The sequence below is a fragment of the Pelmatolapia mariae genome, linkage group LG1 (assembly GCF_036321145.2).
Source record: "Pelmatolapia mariae isolate MD_Pm_ZW linkage group LG1, Pm_UMD_F_2, whole genome shotgun sequence".
Classification (NCBI taxonomy): domain Eukaryota; kingdom Metazoa; phylum Chordata; class Actinopteri; order Cichliformes; family Cichlidae; genus Pelmatolapia; species Pelmatolapia mariae.
Window position 1 is genome coordinate 10,415,538 of NC_086227.1, and position 9,517 is coordinate 10,425,054.

Consider the following 9,517-nt stretch of genomic DNA (forward strand, 5'->3'; position numbering starts at 1 on the left):
AAATTCTACCAACAGTTAACCATCATTCAATAACCCTGTAAACCTAATAACTGAATTTGCTTTTGACTCTTATTAGAAGGTTTTAACCACTACGGTGCAGCAATATTTGCATAGTATTTTTACTGACATATAGTGCACGTATGTTTTGGGCAAAAACATTTTTAAATATTAAAATACGAACATTTTTAACATACAATTGGCAAATTAGCCAATGCAAAACTTTATCTGCCTATTAAAAAAAGAAGATAATCTTCTCACAAACTGGTGTTTGATTTTGAAACAGGAAAAAAGTGGGGAAACAAATGAAAAGACTAACATTTGAATGAAACCTGAAAGCAAGTAAATACTTTCTATGCTGCCTTATGATAAACTTTGGTAATATTGATGTATAAAGAACAACACTGGCTGATGATGAAATACAGTCAGCTGGCATGGTGACACTGCCAGTATTAACCTGCAGGGCTGGACTGGGACAAAAAATCGGCCCGGGCATTTTGACTAGAGACCAGCCCACCAGGTATTAAAGCCATAAAGCCTTTGAATGAAAACAAACGCTGTTGTGACAGTGATGTACACTGTCTTGTTGGTATATGTATGATTTCTATCAATTTTACATCAGATAAAAACTTTGTTTGCAAGATTCAGATAATTATTTAATAAAAGCTAGATATTTTAAATGAGAATAAGAAAGAAAAGTATTTCTTTGTGCCCCCCTTTCCCTGTTAATGCTCTACCTGGCCCCCTGGCATAACTTTGCTAGATCCGCCCCTGCACAGTTACTGGCTGTCAGCTACATAGAAAAGGATCCTGGTGTTATTTGTCTCTCAGAAACAGTTCATAACTTAGAACTGTTACGCTCCCCAAGCGTACTCTTAGAGTACGCTTGGGGAGCGTGATTGTGTGTACAGCGTCTCTTTATGTCTGTCTCCACGTTGGTTGAGTGTGGAGTAATTGCCTATGAGAGCATGAGGGTGGGAATGGATGTTTGTATTTGAGTGTGCCTGTATGTCTGTGTCTATATGTCAGGTTGGGTATCAGACGCCACCTCTCTGGGGACATCTCAGGCCCTCCAAGGTTTGGAGGCCTATCTCCCCCCACCACTTCCCCTGCCGGTGGCAGACGCCCTCAGACATCGATGCGTTGGTGGTTCTTTGTGTCCGGGGGTGGGCGTCCGGGTACACACCGGCTCACTCCTTGGTGGCTGCTTATCGGGGCCTGGAACCTGGGGCTCGCTCGGGCCACTTCGGGGGTGGGGTGCCCTCGGCCTCTCGGCCTGGGGCTCGGTCACTCAGGCACAGCTGGCTGCCGGCGGAGCTCACGGGCACGTCACTGCAACCCCCCCTGGCTTCTGCTCCGCGGCTGCTGAGTGATCCCTCATCTGGGACTCTCCTCAGCTCTTTCTGGGACAGTGGCGCGGCTGCCCCTCTGTTGGTCTTCCTTGGTCTCTTGTGTTCTGGGCGCCTCTGGATGTCTGGAGTTTTGATCTCCTCCATACCTGCTTCATGCCCTGGAGGATGGGACTGTGGCCCCCCACACCCTCTAGCAGATCATTACATTAAGGAACCTTTTAAATACAAGCGCGCTCATGCTCACAGGTGTACACACAGGTGATCACACACACAAACTACACCCTTTTTGGCTCCTACCTCAAAGCACACTGTGCGCTGTCGATCTTACGTGCTGCACAATAATGTTTAATATTAAGTATTTAGTGTTATATTCCCATATATCATTGTGATGTTGTTTATTCTATTACTCTCGTTTTCTTCTGCTTGTTTTCTTTTTTCTTTCTCAACAGGTGATCCAGGTGATCGATATATGTATTTTTTGTCTGCTTATTTTGTTGGTTTTTGTTTTTTGCCCTTTATCCCCGTCCCTCTTCTCCGCTGTTTTTTTTTTTGTTTTGTTTTGTTTTTTCCCCCCTCTTTCTTTCTCCCTTTTCTTTTCCCCTGTCCCGTATCTAGCAAGTAAAAAAAATAAAATAAAATAAAATAAAATAAACAATAAAAGGTAAATCAAATGGACCATTACGGCAAGGCTGGGATGGTCCATTTGGTAAAGTAAATCCGTTGGGCATCTTTCTTCGCCTTTAGACAATAATTCTGATGGCAAAAAGAACCAAACGGGACAGGTTTAAAAAAAAAAGAAAAAAAGAAACAGTTCATAACTTCAACTCATTCATGTCACCTAAAAGGTAAACCTGTTTCTCCATCACCTGTTCAGCTCTGATGATTCAGTAAGGGCATCTCCTGGTTTCATCTTCATGTTTCCCTCTCACCAGATAACCAAACAGACATCATGACCAGCAGCTTTTACAGCTGTGGCTCCAGCAAACATCAGCTGATACTAGAAATTAATATTAAATAAATTCTAACAACAGCTGATCAAGCTTAAACGTGCTGCTGTTGTTTAGCGCGACATCTGCTGGTTTCCTCTTTCTGGCGCAAAGTGGATGATAAACAAACAAGAGAAAAGCCGATCAGCTGATCATTGATTGATCAGTTTCATGATTGAAGTAGCAACAGGAGAGGGAGGAGAGACGATGAGAGAAGAAGAGGCAGCTGTGCAGCAAAGACACAGAATAACCCCAGCTTTGTGTCTTTTTTTCATTCTAGCTTAAGTACGGGACAAACTGCGTCTCTTCTCAGCTCAATACAAAACCTGTAATATTTTCTCTGAATGAGGGACCATTCCATTTTTTAAGGAGCGGTTGGCAACTCTACTAACTAAACTTATGAATAAAATAATGTTCACTATCAGTAACATCATAGCACCACCCAGCTGTATAGAAACTCCGTCATGCTAGCTAGCACCAGTACGAGTTATTGTAACTGACTGTAAAAAGTCAGCACAACGAAAATAAACTACACCTAAACTTAGTTTATATCTGACCCGGATAGACTGCAGGTCATAACTTCTTACCTGAAGTTCAGTTCACCTGACACTCGGACCGGCGGCCGCCTCGGGTCTCTCCTCCTCCTGCCTCCCCTTCCCTCATCCACCTGCTAGCCGCTGTAGAAGCTCCGCCATGCTCGATGGCCAGTCCAGCTATGTTAAACTGTTAATCTTTCGCCGAAAAACTGTTTTCTGCGGTGCCTCTTTCTTGCTTGGCTCTCCTACCTTTGCTAACATGATGCTCATAGCGCAGAAGCCGATGCTGCATTCACTTACACTCGGATATCTGAGCTTCACTGTGAAAACATAATCGTACATTTAATATTTCATTGGATTTTATTGTTTTGGCTTCGGGGTGGCACCTGGGGTGGCCAGTCTGGTTGGGGGGGTGGCCTGTGCCCCCCCAGGCCACCCCGCTGGACACGCCACAGGTGTAAGACTCTGAGAAAATATGGGGTTTGTTCCCGTACATTTTACAGAAATTGGATGGATCACAGACTTTATACATACTTCTATTTTCCCTTTCTTATTACACTTTCTTTTCCATAATCCAGCACAAAGTCTCATGACCCTCCATTTTTCCCATAATAAATCTGTAATAGGACACAAGGCTGCACACGAGCGTGAAGACCATGCCCGATGTTTTCTATACCAATTTTCTATACTCATTTTATTTGTGATTTCCTATGAGCCCCACCTGCTGTGACTGTGAAGGTCATATCACACCAGTAGAATAACCCACAAGTCCCCTAGCTGAAGTGATCAAGTATTCAGCATCCATCTCAGTACACCAGGCTTTATTTCTGGTCCACTGAACTTTTAAATGAGCACCCATCTTTAGGGGATTTTTGCTTTGTAACCCTACTTAAATAGCCCTGTATTCTAGTTTCCCTTTATTGTCGCCCTTTTATATGCACAGCGTATACAGCGTATGTAGACGGTGTTCAGAGTTACAACATGCCCAATAAAGTCACTGTGCCACCTCAGCTCAATTCCACTGTTATACTTTGACTTATAAGTAACACTTATTTGTTCAATTTGGTAATCAAAAACACCCATATCACTCGTAAGTCATTGCAGGGCAAACTCAATTCAGTTTTTTGGTTAACATGGTAACCAATATGACTGAGGAGGACACATAGTGGATGGGTCAGACTTTTGGAATAAGAGGTCATTCATCAGCTTGTTCAGCTAGTCTGTAAGCACAGCCGTAATTGAAAATTGCAAAACAAATGGAAATGTGTTGTTAAGGATATTCTGCACTCGCTGTCAACAGTTCTAGTGTGTGTGGTGAATTCATTGATTCACTTCTGCACCTACAGAAAATGTTTTTGATGTTTGTCCCGTTAGTCTCCTGCGTTGTGTCTGCAATCTAAGACAGATATTTTTGCACTTTTCGAGCTGTGACTATATTTCTCTGAGTGATATATGCATGTATGTTTTTTATTTTTATTGTATTTTATTTAGAATATCAACGTAACTTGAGCCGAATGACCGCCTGTCAAAGTTTGTTTCCCATCCCGTTCATATTGTGCATAAATCAATCATGTTCATGACTGTTTTCCAGTGTTTTACATGTATGTGAATATTATGAACCGCCGCCAGAGGGCAGACTCTTCCAATGAGAAACAGGAAGCTTAAGCAGAAACACGAGTAGTTTGGCCGAAGAAGACAGCGAAAGGAAGTTTGTAAACTGCTGTTGTTTTGTTTTTTCATTCGTATTGTCATATAGTTTAGACAAAAAGAAGAAAAAAAGAGAGTCACTATGCCCGTTATATGTGCGGCAACAGGATGCAACAATAAGTTTGTCAAAGGGTCGGAAATAAGATTTTACAGGTAAGCTTTCTGTGCAGCTGAGGAGCTAAAGTTTCTCTTTAGCTTGCAACGGTATTGTTGCACAGCGTTGGTGTGCGTGTGTTTTCAGTCGCTTTAAGATGACCTCAAGATTGAATGCAACATTAAAAGGTTTGGACATTAGCTTCAAGAAAAGCTGCCTTGGTTTAGCTTAGCATTAGCTCCGCAGAGCTAGCTAACGTTAAACGTGAGGGTGCTGACCATTACACACCGCACCACTACGCCACACAGGTACAACGTAATGGCTTTTTCTGGGCAAGTTACTTCACCGTTTTCCTGATTTTTCAAGCTTCGTTTTCTTGAAGGAAGCGTATCTACTTAAAGCTAGTTGCTTATGGTTGCGGCTTATGTACACGGTGTTGATATGTTAATGCAGCACACAGCTTTACCACCAATAAACTTTAATTTATTTAACAAATTCCGAGTGGAAATGTAACCTAATTACTGTCTGCTCCCTCCGTGGTGCTCGGCAAGGTGAGCACACATAAAATATTAAATTCAGCTTTATTTATATGGTTAGAAAGAGTCATGTTAGTTCTAAAAAAAATAGGCTCTGTGATGTCCTGATGGCAGCAGGAGAGACTGAATAGGAAATGTATCAGGCAGTAACCTCGCACACATACTCATATTACCCCGCCGGTATGACATCATGTACAAAAGGTACTTCGAGGGCAGAGGTTGCACATAAAGCTTTCAGAAGTGAATAGAAGGTAAGTTGACAATAATTTGGTAGCTTGATAAAATGTTACTGTAATAAATGTGGTCACTCGTTGATGCCACGGTCAGTATCTGCTTTGAAGGTTTTAGGCAAAGATACAGTTTACAGATTTGTAAAACATAATCTGGAATTTCCTTGCATGTAAAACAAGTCCATGGAGACCAGAGTTTTGAGGTTTTGGCCCTTCACCAAAGGAAAGTTATCTTATCATTTAACTTATTCAGTTGGCAAAAGATGAGAGGAAACTGTAGGAAGTTCTGTTAAGTAGGGCAATGCTGACTCTTTGCACTGTACATGATGACTGGTCATGCTTAAGTGTAATTTATGGTCCTGCAAATGCGTCCCTCTGCGTGCACGTTTCTTTGCAGTCCTCCTAGATTGTAACTGCACGTAGCTGGAAATGAACGATCCCCAGACTACCAAACTACTCTTGCTGAACCATAATTTCTTTACATCTGTGGTCAATCACCAAATATTCGTTTTAAGCCAGGAAAAGTGTTGGGTTAACATTCACACTTTGAGAGCAACTCAGGGTTCAGTATCTTGCTTAGGAATACTAGGGCATGCAGACTGGAGCATCCAGGGTTTGAACCACCATTGGATTAAATACAATCTCTTCTCTTTCTTGTGTGTCAGGTTTCCTCTTAGCAAGCCTCAACTCGCCAGCAAATGGGTGCACAGCCTTGGGATGAAAAACTTCATCCCAACTGCCAACACTTGCCTCTGTTCGGAGCACTTTAGGCCAGACTGCTTCAGAGACTACAATGGCAAACAGTTTCTACGAGAGGATGCGGTGCCCACCATATTCACCCAAGGACAGGATTCCTCAAAGGTGCTGGCTCACAACAGGATCATGCTTATTCTAAACAGGTGACTCTGCTTTCTTTGTTTGAGTTAATAACTTTGTAAATTCCACAGATTGAACTGCGTAAAAGAGGAGTAATCCTAAAGGAGACAAATGTCGCAAATCAGATGACGACACAAGCGGACAGAGACAGAGCAAAAGAAGCTGCTCTTCGCAGAGACAAAAGAGGAGGAATGAGGGTGAGTGTCTCTTTTGCTATTGTGTATACTGTGGGAGGGTAATGTGTGCTCACTTTTTTACCCCTCAAGAATTATTTTTAAAAGTCTAAAATGCAAAAATGATAATAAAGTGTCATGACTGTTGCGTAAATGCAACAAAGCCATGATGTTTTGATATAACATCAAAGGTATTAGAATATTAACCAGAAGACACTGGATCATTTGAAATAAAGCATTTTCTCTGTTGTCATCAAACCACAACTCTCTTTCCCCAGTTATCTTTATGTGTAATATAAAGTGTATTGTTTATTTTAGGCCTAATTTATCTCTGCATGAGCTATATTTCTTTGTTATTGTTATTGTTGCAGGGTGGACGAGGTGGCCGTGGAGCAAAACAGCTGTCAGAAAGGTGAGAGATGCTTGCAGTACATCCACAAAAATGCGTTCTAAAGCATGAAACCTTTATTGTGCTTACACCTACCACTACCACACACCTTTTGGAAATGCTTGCTGATCCAGTTTGGTGTTGCTGCTAATGCTCTTGTGTGTTTGCATGTTTGCAAGGCGAAACATCACAGCTAGGCTCACATCCTGTTTTCTTTGTTTGTTTTTTGTCATGGTTCTTCTTCCCATTGTTGTGGCTTCTCTTGGTTAATAATATTATTAAAATTGGGCTAAAAGTCAAGCCTGGACAGGGGTCAGTTTTAGTTTTAAAATAAAAATGTTCTCTGCATGGATGCAGGCATACAGTATCTCCACTGAGTTTGATGGTAGAAGCATTTGTTTGTGCTCTTCACTGAAGTGTACTTCGAAACACTGAGTTCTTTTTGTCATGAATCCTTTTTTAATGTCTTGCACTTAGTTTGCTAATTAGATGTGAACATAAATTATGCCTGCGTGGATAACATTCTCCTTTTCTGGCTTAAGTGATTGTGCCCTTATGCAGACTGTTGGAGAAGAAACACATAAAAAAAAATTTAAATTAAGACCATCTGCTGGTGACATTCCTCAGATTTCCGTTCTCATTTGCCAGAGTGTGTATTGATGAGTTGGCGGGGTTTTGCCACAGCAGCCAGGAGCTCTTATGTGGATAGAAATAAGCTAAATTGGCATCCACAAGTTTTAGAATTTGGTGTGGTGTGATCTAATCAATCAACCAATCAGTCAAAGACGGTAATTCCTGCAGTATATTAAACTTTTTCTTTGTACATCCTTAAGTATCATCTAACAATGACACAAAGTCTTTGTATACATTTTAACCACTTTATGACAAAACACATGAAATATAGTGACCAACCCCAAGTAACTGTCCTGTAAGTGTATTCAGAAGATGAGGTTTTCCTCAAAGCTTTACCAATGTTTCAAACAAGGAACTGTGGCTGGTTTCTAAGTATTATTAACATTGTCAGACATAATAAGCATTAAATTGGGTTCATAAAGAGGTGATTTACATTCAGCTATGATCTTCTTACATGACAGTTTTAGAATGAAACTTTAAAAAATGACCAAAACTATCAGAAGATAAAAGCTTTAAAGAAAACCAGAAGCAATTGTTCTATAAGACACTAACTGTTTGAATCACGCAGGCAGAATGTTGGAGCCAAAAACAAAGTGTACGACAACAAAGGCCGACTGCTCTCCAATGGCAAGGACTTGTGTGACTGTTTGGATGTGGACTGCATGGGCTGCTTCTATCCGTGCCCTGAATGTGGATCTCGCAAGTGTGGCGTTGAGTGCCGCTGTGACAGGAAGTGGCTTTACGAGCAGATGGAAGTGGAAGGTGGCGAAATCATCCGGAACAAGTTCGCCATTTAGTTTTCAGATATGCTTTTCTTTCTCTCTGATTTCATACCCAAATCAGGCTGATGGACCATTCAAGACTGTGATGCACTCTTTAAGAAATAATCCGCAATATTTATCAAGTTTTACAAACCTAACGGAGAAGAAAACACTTTTTTTTTCTTTTTTTTTTCTTTAAATAAAGATTTTTTTTCCTCAATATTTAATGTCTGTGCTGTTGATATAGTGTAGCATGTTATTTTTAAAAAAAGGACTTTTCTGTAGTATTATCAGGAGTTTGGTTTGTAAATGAGGAAAACATATGGAGTGTAATGTATACATTGTATAGTTTGTATAGATGATTGGAGCATGAAGTCAGTAACATATTCATCAGTGAATGGGATGGTGACATAGTATCATCCAAACGCTAACAGGGTTTTAAAGTTAATCATAAAATTAAGGTGACCAATTTATTATATATTAAAACACTGCCTAAATAATAAATAAATAAAAAAAGGGAACATTCAGTCATCGCCCAGGGTGTCTTGTCTTAATACCTGTGGGGCACACAACATTTCATTTAAACATTTCACTGTCACCAAAGCAGGGGAAATGAAAAATGGTTTATGATTCTTAAGTGGACGAATTGATGTCCCTGTATTTTAATTGACTTTGAATTATACTGTTCCCTATAATTGTTCCCTTAATTTTTTTTAATTTAGTGGTGTGGTTTTATTTTATTTGTGAGGGATGAGTACAGAAAAACATTAAAAATTTCAGCCTCTGGAAGTGTGCAGTGTAGAGGATTACATAGTGACCTAACAAATAAATGGTCGCTGGTTCAATTCCAGAACACAACTCTCCTTTTGGGTTGTGTCAGGGAGGGCTACTGGTATTAAAAACTGCTGAATCAAGCATGTGGAACTACCTGCTCTGGTCCCTTATCGGCCTTATCACAACAGGTCTGCTGAATGTAGCTCTGTGTGTGTGTATATATACGATCACATTGCAGCAACTTAATGCATTATTAAAGACTGCAAAGATGACCTGCTGAGGTTCAACGCAGTGCTTATGCAATACAATACTGCAAATTTTGGTATAAATCCAATACCAAGTAAATACACAGCCAGTATTGCTGATACAGATACTATTTTTTACCCATAAAAGCAGCGTATGTAGGGGAGTGCAGCGGGTCGTGATTAATGAGATGAATCATTACGCCCCACAATATTTAGTTAAAACGAAAGA

At 40.6% G+C, this 9,517-nt stretch overlaps 1 protein-coding gene across 3 annotated transcripts; it reads left to right on the plus strand.

Moving 5' to 3' along the window:
- Positions 1–4,540: 4,540 nt before the first annotated feature.
- On the plus strand, positions 4,541–8,978 carry arl14ep (ADP-ribosylation factor-like 14 effector protein). Of its 3 annotated transcripts, none has more exons than XM_063482158.1 (5): positions 4,541–4,731; positions 6,104–6,299; positions 6,386–6,511; positions 6,859–6,899; positions 8,077–8,978. In XM_063482158.1, exons 1-5 carry the CDS (start codon positions 4,661–4,663, stop codon positions 8,303–8,305), a joined length of 663 nt encoding a protein of 220 aa, XP_063338228.1. In that variant the 5' UTR covers positions 4,541–4,660; the 3' UTR covers positions 8,306–8,978. The 3 variants fall into 3 exon arrangements, with proteins under 3 accessions (XP_063338228.1, XP_063338290.1, XP_063338338.1); XM_063482220.1 differs by lacking the exon at positions 4,541–4,731 and adding an exon at positions 4,874–4,980; XM_063482268.1 differs by lacking the exon at positions 4,541–4,731 and adding an exon at positions 5,347–5,459.
- Positions 8,979–9,517: the final 539 nt, after the last annotated feature.

Bases quoted from the DNA above. Each gene is read 5' to 3' on its own strand.
- arl14ep (XM_063482158.1), top strand. From the start codon at position 4,661: ATGCCCGTTATATGTGCGGCAACAGGATGCAACAATAAGTTTGTCAAA. The intron at 4,732-6,103 runs GTAAGCTTTCTG...CTTGTGTGTCAG, and splicing joins TCGGAAATAAGATTTTACAG to GTTTCCTCTTAGCAAGCCTC. The intron at 6,900-8,076 runs GTGAGAGATGCT...TGAATCACGCAG, and splicing joins GCAAAACAGCTGTCAGAAAG to GCAGAATGTTGGAGCCAAAA.